Source organism: Hyperolius riggenbachi, chromosome 11 (genome assembly GCF_040937935.1).
Source record: "Hyperolius riggenbachi isolate aHypRig1 chromosome 11, aHypRig1.pri, whole genome shotgun sequence".
Taxonomy (NCBI): domain Eukaryota; kingdom Metazoa; phylum Chordata; class Amphibia; order Anura; family Hyperoliidae; genus Hyperolius; species Hyperolius riggenbachi.
This window is the reverse complement of record NC_090656.1, coordinates 190,367,085-190,388,941: the sequence shown is the minus strand read 5'-3', so window position 1 is coordinate 190,388,941 and position 21,857 is coordinate 190,367,085. Positions and strand designations below refer to the sequence as shown.

The following is a 21,857-nucleotide window of genomic DNA, read 5'->3' as shown; positions in this document are numbered from 1 at the left end:
ATAGAGTGGTGGATCAAGCTGTGGAGGATCGTGAACAGGAACAGGAGGAAGAGTTGTGGGATCAATTCTCGCCAGAACCAGATGTTTCCTCAACACCTGCACCAGCACAGAGGGGAGAAGAAGAGAAGGAGGAGGAGGAGGAAGAGTCATGTGGGGAAGAGGAGTCAGATGATGATGAGGAAGGTGTTTTTTTTTTTGCTTTTTGGAGGAGAAAGCGGCAGAAGAACAATCGCAGCAGACTTGTGCTGCTCAACGCTCCCGTTGTATTGTTCGTGGCTGGGGGGAGGAGGAGAACTTATCTGACATCACTGAGGAAGAGCAAGAGGAGATGGATAGTACATATGCATCCAACTTTGTGCAGATGGCATCTTTCATGCTGTGCAGCCTGTTGAGGGACCCCAGTATAAAAAAACTCAAGGGGAATGAGCTGTACTGGGTGGCCACGCTACTAGACCCTCGGTATAGGCACAAAGTGGCGGAGATGTTTTCAAATCACCTGAAGGCAGAAAGGATGCAGCACTTGCAGAACAAGCTGGCAACTATGCTTTACAGTGCGTTTAAGGGTGATGTCACAGCACAACAGAATAAAGGTACCACTGCCAGTAATCCTTCTCCCATGTCCACGCAGGCAAGGACAGGATGCTCCAGCGATCTCATGGTGATGTTGGACATGCGGACATTCTTTAGCCCAACACCTCACATTACCCCTTTCAGATCCAGCCTCCACCATCGTTGGACCGGCAGGTAGCCGACTACCTGGCCTTAAGTGTGGATGTAGACACTGTGAGCAGCGATGAACCCTTGGACTACTGGGTGCGCAGGCTTGACCTGTGGCCAGAGCTGTCACAATTTGCCATTATAGATATAGCGAACTGTTCGCCGGTGAACGGTTCCAGGCGAACTTTGGAAGTTCGCGTTTGCCTGCAGCAGGCGAACTTTTTGCGGAAGTTCGATTCGCCCTATAATGCTCTATTGAGCAAAACTTTGACCCTCCACATCACAGTCAGCAGGCACATTATTGCCAAACACACTGCTCTCACTGCTGGAGACCCGCCCCTCCTCCGTCCTCCAAGCAAGGTCCTTATACCATTTGACTCACTTGTCTGCCTACACTAATTAGTTAAGGGATAGCTGCTTCCCTCCTCCCTCCACCCCTCTCCCCTTCTACCTATTCCCTACTCTCATCTGCCAGGGAATTCCAGTATTTCAAAAGCCAGCTTACATACCGTGGCTGGGGATTGAACCCAGGTCTCATTGTATGGTAGGTAACTAACATATCCATTATACCACCAACACTTCTAGCTGAAGCTAGCCTAGCATGTACAATTTATGCTCAATCCAAAAGAAAAATAACATTTATATCATGCTTTTCTCCTGGCAGATTCAAAGCACCAGAGCTGCAGCCACTAGGGCACACTCTATAGGCAGTAGCAGTGTTGGGAAGACTTGCCTAAGGTCTCCTACTGAATAGGTGCTGGCTTACTGAGCAGACAGAGCCGAGATTTGAACCCTGGTCTCCTGTGTCAGAGGCAGAGCCCTTTACACCATCCAGCCACTGCTTAAAGGGGAACTTCAGCCTAAACAAACATACTGTCATTAAGTTACCTTAGCAATGTTAATTAGAATAGATAGTTAATATATTTTTTTACCCACCCTGTTTTAAAAGAACAGGCAAATGTTTGTGATTCATGGGGGCTGCCATCTTTGTCATGGGGCAGCCATCTTTTTGGTTGAAAGTAGTGTTGGGCGAACAGTGTTCGCCACTGTTCGGGTTCTGCAGAACATCACCCTGTTCGGGTGATGTTCGAGTTCGGCCGAACACCTGACGGTGTTCGGCCTTTTAGTTCGGGTTCGCCCGAACTGCTGAATGCCCGGCCGAACAGGGTCCCTGTTCTGCAGAACAGGGCCCTGTTCGCCCGAATATGGCCCCCCTATGGGGTCGCAGGCATAAGGGGGGGGAGCATGCCCCGATCGCGGGGGGGTCGGAAATTCCCCCCACCCCCTCCGCTAGCGCTCCCCCCTCTGCCCGCTTCCCCATAAAAAAAAAGTTTGTTTAAAGTTAAATAGTACCTGGTGGTGGCTGCTGCAGTGGCTGGCTGGCAGTGGTGTGAGTGAGGAGGAGGAGTCCGAGTAGGACGCGTTGAGGCCAGGCAGCGGGCGGTTCAGCGGTAGTACCCTTGTGGTACTTCCGCCCTTTCTCTGACCTCACGTCCTCTACGTGATGACGCATACGAGGGTACGCGTCATCACGTAGAGGACGTGAGGTCAGAGAAAGGGCGGAAGTACCACAAGGGTACTACCGCTGAACCGCCCGCTGCCCGGCCTCAACGCGTCCTACTCGGACTCCTCCTCCTCCTCCTCACTCACACCACTGTCAGCCAGCCACTGCAGCAGCCACCACCAGGTACTATTTAACTTTCAACAAACTTTTTTTATGGGGAAGCGGGCAGAGGGGGGAGCGCTAGCGGAGGGGGTGGGGGAATTTCCGACCCCCCCACCCGCGATCGGGGCATGCTCCCCCCTTATGCCTGCGACCCCATAGGGGGGCCGTATTGCGGCATGTTCGGGTCCCCATTGACTTCCATTGAGTTCGGGGTTCGGGCCGAACATGCCGAACATCTGGCCAATGTTCGGCCTGTTCGGCCCGAACCCGAACATCCAGGTGTTCGCCCAACACTAGTTGAAAGGAGGTGACAGGGAGCATAAGACACAGTTCTAACTGTCCTGTGTCCTGATAACCCCTCCCAGCTGCATGTGCTAGGCTTCAAATGTCAAATTCAAATTGTAAAAAAAAAAAAAAAAAAAATTGCACCAAAACAGCAGAACGAGAACAACAGCATCAGAAATCCCATCATGCTTTGCACAGCATCAGGGGAAAAATGCCCAGGCAGTTTTCTTCTGTGCAGCCAAAAATGAGGCTTGTATAATAGAAACAAAGTTCTGATGCTGTGAAACTGTTAAAGAAACACCAGGCCTTTTCAGTGCTGCTGAGTCGATTTTTAGTCTGGAGGTTCACTTTAAGGATGTGTAGACAGGCATGGCCTTGCCACCACCAACACTACATGCTGAAGCCAGCCTAGCATGTAGTGTTGGTGAAGGGAGGTGGAGGTAGGAGGGAGGAGGGTGGAGGTATTAGAACCCATGAAACATGTTATCTATCATTTTTTTAGCCAGTAGAAATTTTTGTAAATTTTGAAGTTCGCACTCCCATTGAAGGCGGTTCGCAAACTTTTTCGGGAACCAAACTTTTTTCTGGTGCGTGTACATGCCTGCCTAATCTTTCTGGTTGCACTGCAGCTGCAACAACAAAACAAAAAGGCATGTACATGTGCCAATTCCCCTTCGTGATCGTTACCTTGCCGCGGTGAAGGGGCTTGCGTATCACATCAATGACAGCCGGCTATATGAGTGTCTCGGGGAAAGGGGGGGGGGGAGGGCACACCCAAGATAATAAGGTCGTTGCTTCATTGTGGGCAGACCAAATTTGATCAGCTGGACACTCAGTCACTGTTGTTCTGTCATTCAGTTACCTCAGCCCGACCATATGGGCTTGAAAACCGCCATGGCCTGCACTCTCGCCATAACGCGCACCAGTCCAGCACGGCCATCACTACAAAAACAGCTGTTTGCGATGCGTTAAACAGTGAGTTTGGTCTGTCAGTGTGAAGCAGTACACTAATTACACTCCCTGATTGATGTATACCCATGCAAGATGTTTTAAAGCACTTTAGGCCTCCAATTTAGCAATAAAATGTGATTTCTGCCCTTAACCTCCTTAGCGGTAACCCCGTGCTGGAACGGGGTAAGCCGCCGTGGAGGATTCCTCAGGCCCTGCTGGGCCGATTTGCATATTTTTTTTTTTAAACACGCAGCTAGCACTTTGCCAGCTGCGTGTTTGTTGCGATCGCCGCCGCCCGCCGCCGATGCGCTGCTATCCGCCGCGATACCGAGCGCTATGGAGTGGATCGGGATTCCCTGTGACGTCACGACGGCGGCGACGTCACTCCGTTCGTCGCCATGCCGACGGTGGAAGCCCTCAAGGAAATCCCGTTCAGAACGGGATTTTCTTTATGGGCAAGCGGCGCCGTTTGGTAAATACGGGGGGACGCCGCAGGGAAGGAGGAAGCATGTAGCTAGCGCTAGGCTAGCTGCAAGCTAAAAAAAAAAAAGTGAAAAAAAAACCTCCCGCGGCCGCGAAGCTGCACTTATCATACCGCCAGGGAGGTTAAATCGCTGCTGTGCGTCAAATCCAGATTTTTCCCCTGGATTTTGGCGTCTATCCCACTCATCCATGCAAAAACTCAGATGTTAGACTCATTGAAACATCTTTTCCATCACTTTTGTGGCCAGCATAAATGTTTCTAGTTTTCAAAATTTGCCTCCCCATTGAAGTCTATTGCGGTTCGCAAAAGGTTGAGGGAACCGAACTTTTGCGAAAGTTCGCGTTCGAGGTTCCCGAACCGAAAATCGGAGGTTCGAGCCATCTCTATTTGCAAACAGAATGTTTGCGTCGGGCTCTATAGACTTCATTGGGCAGGCGAACATTAAAACTTTCAGGGCCTCTCTGAAGCCAAATTTTTTTTTGTTAAAGTGTAAAAAGTGTACTAAAACCTGGTCAGCGGCATGGCAGAGAAGAATCAACTGCGAAATAGTCACAAAAAAATACATATTTTGCGCAAGCGCTTTTTTAATGTTTATTTTTAAATGACGACAACTTTAGGGGTTAATAGGAAAGTCACCGTACGTGCTAGAAGCAACAAATTTGCAGGGTATGTTAAAGGGAACCAGAGAAGAACAAAGCTTAAAGAGAATCTGTATTGTTAAAATCGCACAAAAGTAAACATACCAGTGCGTTAGGGGACATCTCCTATTACCCTCTGTCACAATTTCGCCGCTCCTCGCCGCATTAAAAGTGGTTAAAAACAGTTTTTAAAAGTTTGTTTATAAACAAACAAAATGGCCACCAAAACAGGAAGTAGGTTGATGTACAGTATGTCCACACATACTGTGGACATACTGTACATCAACCTACCTTTTGAATCTCAAGAGATCATTTGTGTGTTTCTTTCCCCCTGCAGTTCTCATGCACTGAAGTTTCAGGCTGCTCTTTTCTTCCTGCAAACAGCTTTGCCCTTGTCTGTAATTCCTCAGTATGTGAAAGCCCATCCAGCTCAGAGGACGATTTATCCAGCTTGTAAAAGATAAGAGAGCAGAGAGAAGCTGCCCTAATCTAAATAATACACAGGCAGTGTGCATAGAGGGGCCTGGAAGGGGGAGTTCATAGCAGAACCACAACACTGAAGAACTTGGCAGCCTTCCAGACACAGGCCGACAAGTCTGACAGGGGAAAGATACATTGATTTATTACAGAGACTGTGATAGTGGAAAGTGCTGCAGTAAGCTAGAACACATTAGAATAGCTTTTGGAACTTGTAGGATGATAAAAAAACAGGATGCAATTTTTGTTACGGAGTCTGTTTAAAAATGAAAAATGTATCTTATACATACCTGGGGCTTCCTCCAGCCCCATAAGCCTGGATCGCTCCCACGCCGCCGTCCTCTGCTGCCTTTATCACCGGTACCGGGTCCCGTCACTTCCGCCGGACGCGACCAGTCTTCCGCATGCACAGGGGCTCCCTCCGGCTCTGTATGCATGTGCCTGTGCAGTACGGAGGGAGCGCACTGCGCTTGCGTCGACTGGCCGAAATGACGGGACCCGGTACCGGCGGAGAGAGGCAGTGAAGGACGGCGGTGTGAGAGCGATCCAGGCTTATGGAGTTGGAGGAGGCCCCAGGTATGTATAAATTTGTAATGTTCATCGTCTCTGGGTCTCTTTAAGGAGGGCAGTGGGAACAAGAGGACTTTTTTCTCCCAAAAAGATCTTATCGTTTGAGAAAATCGATTTTTAAAAGTTACGATAAGAAAATAGTATATACATATACACATTTAAATGTGGTAAATGGCAGATAATGGATCAACCTAACGGTAGTGTAAAATTACGTATATTAAAAGAAAGAGCAATGCATTTTATGACAGGGTTTCCAGGGGGTGTGTTTTTAGTGTTTCTAGCATGTTAGGGGACTTTGCTATTAACCGCTAAAGCGGACGGCCATTGAATAGAATGTAAAAATGCAAATGCAAATTTTAACGAAAGAATTTGCGTTGAATGAGAACAGCGAACAGCCCAAGTTCACCAGGATCTGTCCGCCGGGTAAACCATTTGGGCCATCTCCAATCAGCATAACACAGAGGAGCTATGAAATTTTGAACATTTGCATTACACCCATCGTCATGCCGTCTGGCATAGATTTCAAACTGGTATTTAGGAATCTTCTGGGAGGAGACATACCTTGGCTGACTTATTGGCTGACTTAGGACTGAAAAGTCTTGGTGTCTAAAAGGAAACGGGGAAAAAAGCACATTACTGTATATAGTTCATAGATTATTTGGAAAAACGCCTTGATATACATGTTCATTCTGGACTTTTCGCTGCACATTCTGTGAAGAGTATTGGTTGCGGGCGAGGCAGCAGGCACACTGTCATCCACACACACCGCAATGGGGCATCAGTGGTGTCCCTTATGATCATCGATAGTGTCAGGGGTAACTTTTTAGGATTCCCGAAATAAAAATATGATAAACTTTATATAAGAACTGTAGCCAAAATAACATACCCGTATTGTTCGGAATATAAGACCAGGGCAGTTTCTAAGCTAAATTGCACACAGGGCGAGGGTATAAAAATTGCGCCCCCCCCCCCCCCCAAAAGTGGACTCATGAAAGTTATTTGCGATGTGATATTTATCCCCTCAGTATAGGTAAAGTATAGATTAGCCAGGCACAGGTGCCCCCAGTATAGGTTAGCCAGGCACAGGTGACCCCAGTATAGGTAACCAGTATAGGGGTGGGGAGCCCTGCCCACATTGGGACTCCGATCAGAGAGGAGGGCCCAAGTTCTGCCACCCACTCCCCGGGCCCCCCTACATGCTCCCCCCTCCACGGCAGAGTAAGCACAGCAGAAGACTTGTGGGAACAGCTCACTTCCCTCCCTGCTCCAAGCGACGATCACTTGCCACTGGTCTCCTCAGTCTGCCAAGCCGCTTACTCTCTCTACTTCCTGATTAGCAGTGGAGGGGGGAGCACAGAGGGGGGTCCCAGGGAGAGAGGGGGGAGGGAGAACTTGGGCCCCCTCTCCACGGCTGAGTCTCAATGAGGTTGTGGCTCCCAACTCCATCACTGCGGCTGCGCCCCCCTCTTCACTGTGCTCCAGGCAAGAACCAGCCTCACCCTCCACTAAAATGGGGCTTTATAAGACTATAAGATGCACCTAGGTTCGGAGGGAAAAATTATAATATATATATAAAAAATAATTGTGTCCCCATGTGGCTTCTGTTCCCCTTTGTTTTCCTTCAGGATAGGCACTGTCGCACTGCTGCTTTAATCCATTGCTGGGCATAAGTACAGACATCTACAAGTTTAGAAGAGTCAGTGGGAGCCACCCCTCCTCATCAGCCGCCACCACCAGCACTTTCTGACTTGAGGATGTCTGTAGTCACATCCAAGAATGGATAAAACTCAGCAGTGAGATGGTGCCCAGCCTGTGTCTGTCCTCTGCAACTCTGCATATAACTGGGGGGAGGAAGGGGAGGCTGCCTAATACAGCAGAGTCCCCAGTATCCGTCACCAGCAGGGATGGCATGGTGCCGGAAACGTGCTGGCTAGTTGCTTGAGCAACTGGCCGAAAATGCACAAAATACAGCTTAACAATCTAGTGCCGTCTTCTAACCTTCCTGTCGCTCCTAGCAGCTTTCTGGCATCCTCCGTGCTCGACTTCCAGCACGTCACCTCGTCAAGTCATGAGACACACTGGGAGCTATTAACGAACGCCGGGAATACTGCTACGAGTGACAGAAGGTTAGAAGACATTGCTGGACACTCAATGAGCACTGTATGCCGCCCCACCCCACAAGTTGAGACTTCTGGAATTCTGGATAATAGTGACTTTGTTGTACCAGGGGCTCACCTGGCTACCTTTACTGGGGGGGGGGGGGGCTGCCTACCCTTCGGGTACATCTGGCTACCTATTCTGGGGCTATTCTGAATAACTTACTGCATTTTACTATATGTCGTTCCGGTTCCATGTGCATTATGTGGTGTCAACATGCAACTCTATGTACATACCAAAACCAGGGGCGTAATTAGAAGTCACTGCCCCCCCCCCCCCCCCCCCGCTTTCTGCACAGACCCCCTGCGGCTTCTTGGCCCCTCTGCAGCTGCATCCCTTGCAGGGTCTATTGTTACGCCCCCTGACCAAAACATAATTATTCAAATATGTATTTAAGATTTCTAAGGAAGGAGATGTACCTTTGCTGTCTTGGCACATGTTGGGATATTTACAGCCTGAAATAAGGGGAAAAAATGCATGTTATAATTTCTGAATTCTTGGTCTGTAGTTACAGAAACAGAATAATACAAACAAAAACAGGTGAAGGAGCATCCAATGAAACAGGTGGTGTGCCCAGACCCCTCCCCCAGTGCCTCCAGGGGTACAATGTATTATATATCACAGATGGCTCGGCACCACAGATAGCACGTTAGAACGCTTATTTGAAACAAGGCTGCAATAACAGACCACTGTTTCGGGCAAAGCTGCCCTTTCTCAAATTGCAAAAATAGCAGTGACGGCTATTTTTGCAATTTGAGAAAAGGCAACTTTTTCCAAAACCGTGGTCTGTTATTGCAGCCTTGTTTAAAATTAAAAAACAAAAAAATGTTATAACTTCATATCAGTGGTGCAGACCCATCTTTGAGCCATTTTACAGAAACAGAAGACAGGATAAAGCTTAAAAAAATGCATGTAATGTTTTCATACCAGTAGTTACAAAACAGACAGATTGATGATGAAAATTTCAAGCTCAAATGAACTAACCCCGGATTTGCTGTTCTTACATCTACAGCTGACTATTCAGCATGTGGAGTGAGACTTCTTTACAACACAGGTGAGCTATATAATGGAACATATTTGCGTCACAGGCCCAATGTTCCTAGGATCTGTCATGGTATACAACAAAAGGGAGACCTTTGTCACTAGCAGTGGCTCAAAGATTATCTTGATCTTCTGGACTTGCACATTCCATCAGAGTTTGTATTGCGGGCCTGGGAGCATGCACAGTGCTATGCACGCAGCAACGGTATGGTTTTAAGTACTGCTTGTGAGAATTATAAGCAAGCAATAGTATTCACTTTTTATATTGTTTTGTAGATTTCATTATTGGATTATGTCTTGAAGAAGAAGTCAGCCCTAGTCTTGAAACACTGTTTTTTGTGCAACAGCTACTAATATAATTAAAACATTGGAATCTAATAAGGGTGCAGACATGTCTTTGATGGCGACTTGATATATTTGGAGTTACCAAAGGTCATCATTTTGTTTTGAGCAGCCCTCCACTACAGTATGGTTTTGTCATAAGATGTGCAAAGCGAAACTACTGATATTCTTGCAAGACCATCACAGTCTAACAAAACAGGGAAAGGGAATTCAAAACCAAACCTAAATATCACACAGTAGGTGGAGATTATATACACATATATTATATACATATATTATATACATACATAGTGCTGCCCATAATTATTCATACCCCTGGCAAATTTTGACTTAAAGTTACTTTTATTCAACCAGTTAGTAATTTTAGATAAAGATATACAAAACAATCATATCAGGTCACTGATTTATTTATTTCAACCAAGGGCTAGCTAGTGTGCACACAACTAATTTGTTTGATTGGTTATTGGCCTGAATTTGAAAATTATGAACAGATTGTGTATGTATGCTGTCATGCTGCATTGAAACGGTAAAGCTGAACAATAATTGGCCAATCCGGATTAGATATGTGTACGCACCCTAGAGCCTGGTGCTCACATCCACCCTTGATTGGACAGTCATACCACTTCCATATAGTAGGAGGGCCAACAGATTTTTAATACTATGAACAGATTGTGTAGGTAAGCTCTGCTACTGTAAAAATAAACAATAATTGGCCAATCAAAATTGGATGTGTGTATGTACCGTTAGTGAGTACCGTGACAAAAAAAAAAAAAAAAGGGAGAACAATAACCTTATCTGCCAACCAAATCGGCAAGTCATACGATGGCTAATCAAGATTATTTTTCCTATTATTATTATTTATATAGCTCCAACATCTTCCGCAGCGCTGTACAGAGAATATAGTCTTCTCACTAACTGTCCCTCAGAGGAGCTCACAATCTAATCCCTACCATAGTTGTATGTATATGTATGTATCATGTATTTATTGTAATCTAGGGCCAATTTAGGGGAAGCCAATTAACTTATCCGTATGTTTCTGGGATATGGGAGGAAACCATAATACCCGGAGGAAACCCACGCAAACACGGGGGGGAACATAAACTCCTTGCAGATGTTTACCTGGCTGAGATTCGAACCAGGGACCCAGCGCTGCAAGGCGAGAGCGCTACCACTACGCCATCGTGCTTCCCAAAAAACAAAACAAAACAAAAAACGATGGGCCATCCATCTACTGCCCCTCCCACCCCTGATCGATTAAATTGTTCTATCAGATCAATAATTTTGATTATCAGCCCAAAGCAATCATAATTATGATTGGTCATACATCTTGGGGCATAGATTTCTGGCAAATTCAAAATTATCAAATCTGCTGAGAATCAAATGGGAAAAATCGTCTAGTGTGCGGCTACCGTTTCTCTTACTTGATCAGGTTCAAATCGTCAACAGGAATGCGCAAAATGTAACCATGCTAAATTTTAAATTAAATTTTTGCTATCAACATGCAACTGTAAATATATACCAATGCATAATTATTTCAAATGTGTACTTAAGATTATTCTGAAAAGCGACGTACCTTTTTTGCCTCGGCACATGATAGATTTGCTGACTGAAAAACAAAGCACATTCCTGTTACTTTATGCTAGCATTAATAAAACATATGTGAGGTTGCATATAAAAAGCGCGCTAAACTCAGCATTAAACAAGGCAGCTACAGTTGACTTTGGATGGAGCAGCTCTGGGGAACTTGAGAGAGCACAGAGCCAGAAATGAGCACAGCCCTGTGCCCTGCTGTGTGATAGTAAAGAAGGAAGTCGGGGCTTACTCCCCCTTTCATTACAGATGTTGGCCGTCCTTATCTGTATTCACTGGTTCCTGTAAGGCTAAGTCCACACTGGTCCGCTTGCAGATCGGATCCGTTTCAAATGGATCCGCCCCCCCCCCCCCCCATTTTTCCGGAAAATGCATTTTGTAGCATACGAAATGTACGCCCAGCTGTGTGTGTGGGGGGGGGGGGGGGGGAGAGGGAGTTGCAATGCTAGAGGGGGTAGCAGGCAGCCAGGACTGGGGAGGAAGCGGTCGGCGGGGAGGGGTGTCATCCCCCCTCCCTCACCTAGATCCCCCCTTCCCCGCTCCTCCTCCAGTTACTTTGCGCAAAACCTTATGTATAGCGCCAGCGAGCAGGGAGCTTACCTTCTTCCACCGCTCGCCGCGTCACTTCTTGCAATGGCACCCTCTATACTGGCGGCATACCAGGAAGTGATGCTGTGAGCGGAGGAAGACGTAAGCTCCACCCTCGCTGCCACTATACAATTTAAGGTTTTGCGCAAAGTAGCTGGAGGGGGAGAGGGGACCCAGGTGAGGGAAGGGGTGACCCCCCCCCCCTCCCCGCCGACTGCAGCCTCCCCCCCCCTCCCCCCCGTCCTGGCTGCTACCCCCTCTAGTATGGCGACCCCCTCTCCCCCCACAGGCTGTGACACAGAAACAGATCTGTTTCTGTGTCCAAAATTGCCTGTGTAGAGGGGGACCCGTTTCCCTATTGTCCTTCACTACCCCTCTGTGTATCCGGATCCATGTGCGGTCTGAGAAAATGCTGCAAATCTGGACCGCCCATTCAGGTTTTTAAAACAGATCCCCCTGAATGCAGACGGATCTGTTTTCTTGTTGCGTGAAGACGGCTGCTATTTTTAACATTGGTATCCTTGGCTCCGGTTTTTATCCGGGCTGAAAAGCGGAGCCACGGATATGTTTTCGGAGCAAGTGTGAACCAGCCCTAATGCTGGGAATACACGGGTCGATTCTGGCGCTCGATTCTGCGCCCGATCGTTTTAACCGCTCGATTCTCTCATCTTATGCTCGTTTTTCTTAACTTTTTTCAATTAACTTCAACGGTGAATCGAGTGGCAAAGTGATCTAACGGTGATTGGACATGTCGGAAATTATCTATCGAGCCATCTTAATGGCTCAGAATCGAGCAGCGTATTCCCTGCATAACACCAAACTGAATATGCTGCGGAGGCCAGTGAATACAGATAACAATGCTTACAATCAGCCAATACTATCAAGCCAGTGATAAGAGGAGTAGAACTAAGGGCCCGTTTCCACTATAGCGTTACGAAATCGCCGGCGAATCACCGCAGGCAAATCGCATGCGGGTGCGATTCCGCATGCGTTTTTTGCTGCGATTTCGCATAGGTAAGGCTGTATGCGATTTTAACCATGTCACTGCCTGTGTGAATTAACATGGGTACCTATGCGAAATCGCGGCAAAAAACGCATGGGGAAAACGCATGCGATTTCCCTATTAAATACATTGCGTGCGATTCGCCTGCATTCCACACGCAGGCGAATTCTGAGGCCCCTACCCTGCAGATTTTTTCTGCACAGAAAAACGTGTGGGGAAACGCACAAGTGGAAACAGTCCCATCCACTTGTACTGACTGTGCGAATCCGCATGCGGGCAACGCATGCGGATTCGCGATAGTGGAAACGGGCCCTTAGTGAGGTCTGGATGGATAAGCCAGCTGAATACTTCCTGGTCTCAGGCTGCTCATGTGATAGCCCTCTTAAAGTGGACCTGTACTCTTGCACAGGGCAGAAGGAAAACAGAGAAATGCACCCTGTATGTATTAGTAGAGTTTAGCCGGTTAATGTTCTATTTCTTAGCTGTACTACACATACAATTCATTATCTTATAAGTTTATTTTTTACTTCAGATTCTCTTCAAGCCACCAGCAAGTAAGAAAATACTTTTTCAATTGTAAAGTGCTGAAAAGTTATTTTAAACAACAGAAGAGGAAAATTATCTCCTCGGAGAAAAGTAAGGAGAAAAAGTGAATTGGATCGGGCCCAAAGAGCAATAAAGGTGGAAAGATGACGAAATAGACAGCATACAGCTAAAGCCATGTTATATGGACATAAAAAACACTTACCAAGAAGCTTATGCAACACGAGCAAAGGCAAACAATGGCAGGAATAAAAGCTAAGAAGATATATTCAAATAGCAGGATTCCAAATGTGAATTTGTAAACTATTTCATCACAGTCTCTTGGATCTTTCTGGTAGATGCTGAATACCCACATTATCCCTGCAACAAACATGTTTTTTCCATAATTATAAACGAAACTGGCCATTACAATTCAAATCAATTACACACATGGGCCCCAGGCTCAGCGCCTCCCTCCCTTTGATGGACACATGTGGGTCCCAGACTACTTCTCCCTCCCTCTGTTTGCCACACATAGCCCCAGGCTCGCTTCCACTCCTCCCTCCGATGGACACACGTAGCCCCAGGTCCCGTTCCCCTATCCTTCCCTCTGATGGGCACACATGGCCCCAGGCTGTGCTCCTCCCTCCCTCTGATGGGCACACATGGCCCCAGGCTGTACTCCTCCCTCCCTCTGATGGGCACACATGGCCCCAGGCTGTGCTCCTCCTTCCCTCTGATGGGCACACATGGCCCCAGGCTGTGCTCCTCCCTCCCTCTGATGGGCACACATTGCCCCAGGCTGTGCTGCTCCCTCCGATGGGCACACATGGCCCCAGGCTGTGCTACTCCCTCCGATGGGCACACATGGCCCCAGGCTGTGCTACTCCCTCCGATGGGCACACATGGCCCCAGGCTGTGCTGCTCCCTCCGATGGGCACACATGGCCCAAAGCTGTGCTGCTCCCTCCGATGGGCATACATGGCCCCAGGCTGTGCTACTCCCTCCGATGGGCACACATGGCCCCAGGCTGTGCTCCTCCCTCCGATGGGCACACATGGCCCCAGGCTGTGCTCCTCCCTCCCTCTGATGGGCACACATGGCCCCAGGCTGTGCTCCTCCCTCCCTCTGATGGGCACACATGGCCCCAGGCTGTGCTCCTCCCTCCCTCTGATGGGCACACATGGCCCCAGGCTGTGCTCCTCCCTCCCTCTGATGGGCACACATGGCCCCAGGCTGTGCTCCTCCCTCCCTCTGATGGGCACACATGGCCCCAGGCTGTACTCCTCTCTCCCTCTGATGGGCACACATGGCCCCAGGCTGTGCTTCTCCCTCCCTCTGATGGGCACACATGCCTCTGGGATCTGCTCCTCTCTCCCTCCAATGGACACACATGGCCCCAGACTACACTCCTCCCTCAGATGCATACAAATGTATGGTGCTGCAGGCAGCAGCATCACTCAGCCTCTGTGCCACTGGCAGCAGCTCTGGACTACAGAGGAAGTTTTCTTCTGACATAAGTAGAATTCCTGTTGTCCCCTCCATCTCAGGTTTACTTTATAAGCAACCCCGAGTTAAACCTTGGGTAAAAAAAAGCAAATATCTAAGGAAAGGGAAGCCTTTGGATCCTATAGGAGGCATCCGACGCTGTCCGCTCTTGTCAGATACCTTTGGGGAATCTGTGCTCTGCAATGGGGATAGTGATAGCCTAGGATAGGATCCAGATACTTCTCTCTTCTTAGGCAAGTTATATAACTTTTAACCCAAGGTTCACCTCCAGTACACTTTAAATTGACTTCCCTTTTTTTTCCAACTCCTCTGAACCAAGAGAAACTTCAATAAAGTCTTTATACTAAATGAATAGCAAGCCCTGGGAAAAAAAAAAAAGTGTATCTTTAAACGTTCCACCTGGGCTCCCATTCGGTTCCTTAACAGACCAATGGGAATTCCCATTGGTCTGTTAAGGGAACAATGTGGAGCCCTGGCATCACTTTTAAAGTTGCTTTGCTGGGGCTTGCTTTACATTAGTATTTTATTAGCATTACTGTATATAGGAATGATTAACGAGATGCAAAAATGTCTGAGTTCATGCAGGATTATGTAAATGTGTATGCAAATATATGCAGCTTAAAAATGGACCAAGCAATTCCCAATGATGTTTAAATTGATTTGACCAGCTGTATACATTTGCATACAAATTTACATAATCCAACACGAAGCATTATATACATTAGTATTGCAAGCCTCTCAGCCCCACCTGCAAAAATTCAATTTTCCATTTCTAGTAAAGGAGGCAGCTTACGGATCTCAACAAGGGCTAGGATCCCTATGATGGTCTGCCAGATTGTAATGATTAACAAAAGTGAAAAATAAAAGGTTAACCCATACTCACAAAAAGAATTTCCTAAAGTTTTGCACTTCTCCAATTGTAAAATATTCAATATTTTAATCAATGAGTTTTTTTTCCAGTTGTCCTTTAAGTCACATCTAAAATGTATTGCTTTGTTAGCTTACATGCGTCCAATGGTCTTTCATCTCTTTAGATCAGGGGTGTGTCAAACTCACGTCACGTAAGGGGCAATATCTAAAACAGCCTATGTTGCAAGCCAAAATGTTTATTAAGATTTAGCATTTATTGAACAGTGCAGGGACGTAACTAGAAATCACCAGGCCCCAATGCAAAAATCCACCCCCCCCCCCCCCGGGCCAGCTCAGGGCCATTTTGAGGGGGCAGAAGGTCACAGCGTGGCCACACATCGGCGGGGAGGGGGGACAGTCCCTCCCTCACCTCAGGCTCTCCCCTCAGCTCTCCCCTCCAGCATCAATCAGTGGCAGGAGGAACAACTACCTCCATCCACTGCAGAGGTCCCATCTCTAAGTGCCTCATGCTACTTCCTGTTTAAACATGAAGTAGCGTCAAACACTTAGAGAGCTGAACCTCCAGCGCGTGGAACGCATGAAGGTATGTGTTCCTGCCCGACGTCTGTTGTCACTGATTGATGCTGATAGGGAGCACTGAGGGGAGAGCCCGAGGTGAGGGGTGGGGGTACTCTCCGCCAATGTGTGGCCACGCTCTTCCCTCATGCTGTGACCTTCTGCCCCCTAAAATGGCCCTGAGCGGCCCCAGGCCCCCGCAGCGGCTGCAACCCCTATCGTTCCGCCACTGGAACAGTCTCAAACTAGGAGACGTAACTATAGTGACAATGGGGGCCTGCTCCTCCCTTTCTGCGGAGTAGTGCAGTGGAGTAGTTTAAAGCACACCCGAACCAGATGTAAAACTGGGTATTTTAACTTACTTCAGGTTTCTTCCAGCCCCCATAGTCCACCAGGTCCCTCAGCATTCTCTAGGTCCCCTCTGTTCTTCAGATGTCAGCTATGAAATTCCTGGGACTGAACCCCAAGTCATGCCATGCAAGCGTGCTCCACAATCAAAGATCTGCCAATGTGCATTTCTCAAAAGAATGAATCGCACATGTGTAGTGGAATTCCACAAAGCAGGAGTTTCAGAGCTGACAGTAGGAGAACAGAGAGGACTAAGAGGACACTGGGGGTGGTCCTGATGTCTACAGGAGGCTGAAAGAAGCCCCAGGAAGTTAAAGCCCTCAGGTTTTCATCCAGCTCAGAGTGCTTTAATATTTACCCACTTCAGGTTTCCTCTTATCTTCCGCTCTATGCTGTATATCTCTGGCTTCTGAGATAGGTCATCAGAAGATGGAGGCGAGTACAGGTAGCCATACATCTAGTGATGTATGGGCAGATTCAACCAAGAGACAAATCTCTCTCTAATCGAATCTGATGAGAGAGATCTGTCAGCTGCCCATACACCACAGGCTGATTCCCAATCAATTTAAGCATGAAATCTCTCGGGAATCGGCCTTGTGGGAATCAGCCGTATCCGTCCGCCTCGTTGCCCTGATGCTGTGCCCCCTAAATGAAAAATGTCCCCCGTGCCTAGTGCAAGGTATACATTACCTATCCGCCCCCTCCACTAGTCTCCTGTCACACTCTGCTCATTATACATGCCACATGGTTGCCTAGTAACGTGGCAGCGTGTATAACGTCTGACGTAAGCGCACATCTTACTAGGAACCACAGACTATGCGACCAATTTTGGGACCGAATTTTGGGCATGCACTTGGTGGCACCAATTTTCATCTGATTCAATTATAACAATCGAATCGGATGGTCGGATTGGCTGCCAAGTCACCTGATGTAAGGCCACCCTACGCATAGAGCGTGCAACTGCCAAGAAGAATGGAAGAGACAACGAATCAGTGGAGCTGGTAAACATTACACTGCAACACTATCCTGCTATGTGGGGAGATGGTGTCGGGGGAGGGGGCGAGAAGTTGTGTGCGTGATTTACCAGTTACCCAAGGAGGGGGCGGGGATAGGGGGTTGGATCCAAGGAGCGGCCCCATGCTAATTTCTTTGGGGGTGTCCTGTGGGTTATTGCTGCAATCTGGCTCAAACTGAAAATGTTTCAATCAAAAACACACTGGCGTAACTAATAGTTCATAGGCCAGTTCATTCCCCGCAGCCCACAGTCTCGCGGGAGGCAGAGCAGGGCTGCAGCAGGATGGCTGACTATTTGTGTCTCCAGTACAGGGCTTCGGGCGCCATCTTGCCATAGCCCTGCACTCTGCCTGTCAGTGTGGGAGATGTGCTGCTGGAGGATCGTCGGGGAGCTGCGTGCCGGAGGTCGGGAGAGGAGACTTCTGCCAGGTGAGTGAATTTTTTTTTTCACAGGTTTTATTCTGGTCACTGCTGCCCACATTGCGATTATTTTCTGGTCACTGCTGCCCACATTACGATTTTCTGGTGACTGCTGCCCACATTATGATTATTTTCCGATGAAATGCTGCCCACTTTACGATTACTTTCTGGTAAACATTGCTGCATTAGGATTATTTTATGGTAAAACGCTGCCCCATTACAATTACTTTATAGTGAAACCCTGCCCCATTATGATTATTTGGCACCTATGGGGGGGGCCCCCATCCAAATTTTCGCAGGGGGGCCCAGTGATTTCTAGTTACGCCCCTGTACCAGAGTGTTCCTTCGGACAGGTAGGCAGTGTGCTTCTTTTACTGCTTACACGCACATTGGATTTGGAAGCTCGAGTGCCACATAAAATGGCGAGGAGGGCCGCATTCGCCCCAAGGGCCTTGAATTTGACACCTGTGCTGCAGATGATAAAACTCTGTTCTTGCTCAATACAGGTCACACCACATGAATAGGTCAGAGAACATGTATACCATTTAGAGTACTCAGAATAACTACATTCCTCTTACCTGCAGTAAACCAACAAAATGAAAAGAGACAGAGAATCATCTCCAAGCAGAATGTTAGTTTCACGGAAAGAAACCTCAGAGGCAGGAGGAGAAGCCCAAACCCATAGACCGCACCCGCCACTAGAAGGTAAAGAGGAATTCTGGGCTCTGTTGGGCATTTGTCAATGTATAGAGTACCTGTGTGTGTACACAAAACAATGTATAATAAAAAAAAGGTCAAACCAGAGAACTATCTAGTCAGCAGTAAAGACAAAAAATGACTTACCTATTACAGTCATGGTGGAGCTTACTGCTGCCCAAAACAGTATACCAAGTACGTATAAACCTGAAATACAATAACCTTGTGAAAGATGGCATACTCAGAAATGGGGAATTAGACGAATTGAGATTGTGAGGAGTGGAACAAGGAGCCATTTTCATATTTGTGTATCTCATTGCAGCAAGTAAGGGGATAAAGATGTTCACTAGACCTCAGAGATATATCTACACCTCTATTCCATTTTTTTTTAACTTTAGTTAAAAGTGTGTGTGGTGTGTGGTGTGTGGTGTGTGTGTGGTGTGTGTGTGTGTGTGTGTGTGTGTGTGTGTCTTTTCTTTCCTCTATTGAAACAAATCTGTCTCTCCCTTTCCCCACCTATAGTTGCCATTAATGTCGAAAATACACCCAATAACCTCAACTCCTAAGGCTTGCTGTCTGATGTTACAGCTGGACAGTGCATCTGTTAACTCTGTGTGTGTGTAAAAGAAAGTCTCTGACTGAGCTCTCTACAGAAAGCAGAGAGAAAGTATCTTATGTGCAATAATAAAAAATAAAAAAAAATTAAAAACTTTCCCAGCATCCTTTTTCTTTAACCCATCCCACGCTGCATTCCAAGCCATGTCACGCGACTACAAACACTTCCTCCTTCCAAGTTGAAGGAGGAAGCTTAGTAGTCATGCGACGTAGCTTGGAATGCAGCGTGGGGCAGTTAAAGGAGGCGGATGCTGGGTAAGTTTAACCACACACACACACCTGCACTAATTAGAGGATGAAATCTGAATGAAACTCATTTGGATTTCATCCGGAGCTCTTCCCTGCATACCATTATAGATGCCAATGGTACAGGGGAGGACTGGGACCTTTTGGCCTGGGGGGACAACACAAACTAGAGGCCCATTTCACGGCATCCCCAGCCCAAAGCCATATCTTTCTTGTGTGCAAATCTTCAAATTGTGATAACACACACAGACACACACACACACACACACCCACACACCATTTCTCTGCACAATCTACCTGTCTGATGCCTAACCTTAAAGGAGTTATCAGGCTTTTTTTTTTTTTTTTATGAAAATAAGTGCTACTTACCCAGGGCTTGTCCATGCCCCAAGCTCCCAGCATGTCCCTCGCTGCAGCTCTGCAGTCAGCTGTTCGCTGCCGCTGCCTCCCAGCCCCCGGCGATGACGTCAGGCCGACTGCACCTGTGCGATTGGCGCTGTCAATCACCGCCACATGGACCAGAGCGTACTGTGCAGACGCAGAATTACTGCACATGCGCAGTACACTCCGGTCCACGTGGCGGTGATTGACAGTGCTGCTCGCACAGGCGCAGTACAGGCCGACATCCAGGTCGGACTGGTGCCATCGCCGGGGACTGGGAGGCAACGGCAGCGAATGGCTGACTGCAGAGCTGCGGCGAGGGACATGCTGGGGACGTGGGGCTGGAGGAAGCCCCGGGTAAGTAGCACTTACTTCATTAAAAATGCCTGACAACTCCATTAAACAACCCCCCCCCACACACACACACACACACACGCACACACACAAACCTACCTACCTGGTGATGCCTAACCCCACTCCTGCCCACCCACCATACAAACTACTTGTCTGACACCTACCCCCCCCCCCCTCCAACTACCTGTTTGACAGTGCCTAACTGCCTGCCTCCCCCCTCCCCTGCCGCCAATCACACCACAAGAGGAAAAAACGTTCCCCCTCAGGCCAGGGTCAGAATGGGGATGATTATCACACAAAAAAAAAAACTCAGAGGGCACTGGCCTGGGCAGAGAATTGAATTTGACAGCAGTATCAGGCAGGCAGCAAAGTGTGAGTAACTCAGTGACAAGAAGGGAGAAGAAGTACAGAAACAAAATTTATAAAAACCACCTTCTCCTCTGGCGACCTGGACCCGACCTCCTCTATCCTCCTGTCTCCTTAGTCCTACACCTCCTCCTCCTCCACAGCAGCAAGCAGCTATAGGTGGCATCTCCGACTCCCAGCCCCCCGAGTGTCTGACTCCTCCAGCCAGGACAGCCAGCCACTCGTAGCCGCAGCTCCAGGCCCCCAGCACAGAAAGCTGAAGAGTGAGACAGCTCAGTCCGATGACACCTCAGGCACAGCAGCACAGGGGAGGACTGTGTCCGACTCCTCCAGCCAGGCCAGCCAGCCACTCGTAGCCACAGCTCCAGGCCCCCAGCCCCCCCAGCACAGAAAGCTGAAGAGTGAGACAGCTCACTCCGATGACACCGCAGGCACAGCAGCACGTTGCGGGCGGCAATGGCTCCAGGCGGGGGGCGGAGTCAAGCAGGGTCAACCCACCAGGCCGGAGAGGACCTAAGCTATTTGTGTCCTTGTGCCGCTCACATCCACCGCAGGCGCAGCCACGCACAAGGGCACACCACGGCCGGCCGCCTCAGCCTCTTCTCTGATTGGATACTTCAACTTGCCGGGAAATATCGCGCGAGGTTGCGATCCCCACTGCAAACCTGTCACCTGTGGTGTGTCTGCGGCCGCTGCATATAGCAGTGGCTGGCCCTAATTACTTAAGATTCGGGCGGCCCGGGGGGCAATTGCCCCCCGTCCCCCTGGGCCAGTCCTCCCCTGCAATGGTAGATACTGTAGGTTTTATTGCACTGCACAATAGAGTTGTGAATGTATTTTAATTGGTTTATACAGACCTTCACCTTACTCCCCTCAACCCTGGCTCCAATTATAGCATATGGGCAAGAGAACCCATTTACTCAATATTAAGGGTACTTCCGGTTACCTAATACTATGGGGCACCTGCAGCTACCTATGATGGGCAAGGGAAGTAAGGGAGAGGTAACAGCTGGGACAGCCAATACACTTGTGATACAGTTTGTTGGGGGTTTGTAGGTTCATGGAGGGCGAGGTCTAGGGTGCCAGGACATCTGTGCCAATAGGCTCCTGTGAGGTGAATCCGGGCCTGATTATCAGTAACCATTTTCCAAGTTAATATTTCTGAATCCTGATTTATTGCATTCTAGGACTCCTCAGCCCTTTGCTAATAGATGACACTATGCAGCTTGTGGTACACAGATCCCCTTAGGCTCAACTCCTACTTGAAGTTGGAGAAAGTTGTTTATATGCACAGGGGGGTCCCGCATAAGTTTGAGAAAAAAACCTGGATTAGTTGGCTGGACTCAACAGTTACATGTCATCGGTTATGCATTATGGATCAATCTGTTTCATTGCTACTCCACCTGTGTTAACAGCTTCGATCATTTATTGGCGTTTTTCTTTTTCCTTTTT

The 21,857-nt window shown here is 48.1% G+C and overlaps 1 protein-coding gene across 1 annotated transcript in view; it reads right to left on the bottom strand.

The window, feature by feature from the left end:
- The window catches only part of LOC137538242 (transmembrane protein 272-like), a 35,844-nt gene extending 17,199 nt beyond the window's left edge, over positions 1-18,645 (bottom strand). Inside the window, exons 1-6 of the mRNA XM_068260287.1 lie at positions 18,591-18,645; positions 18,326-18,502; positions 13,258-13,412; positions 10,902-10,934; positions 8,365-8,400; positions 6,350-6,394 (exon numbers count right to left, since the gene is read on the bottom strand). Coding sequence (XP_068116388.1) covers positions 6,350-6,394; positions 8,365-8,400; positions 10,902-10,934; positions 13,258-13,412; positions 18,326-18,502; positions 18,591-18,603 — 459 coding nt within the window. The 5' untranslated portion in view covers positions 18,604-18,645. The remainder of the gene's footprint in view (positions 1-6,349; positions 6,395-8,364; positions 8,401-10,901; positions 10,935-13,257; positions 13,413-18,325; positions 18,503-18,590) is intronic.
- Between the last annotated feature and the right edge of the window lie 3,212 nt (positions 18,646-21,857).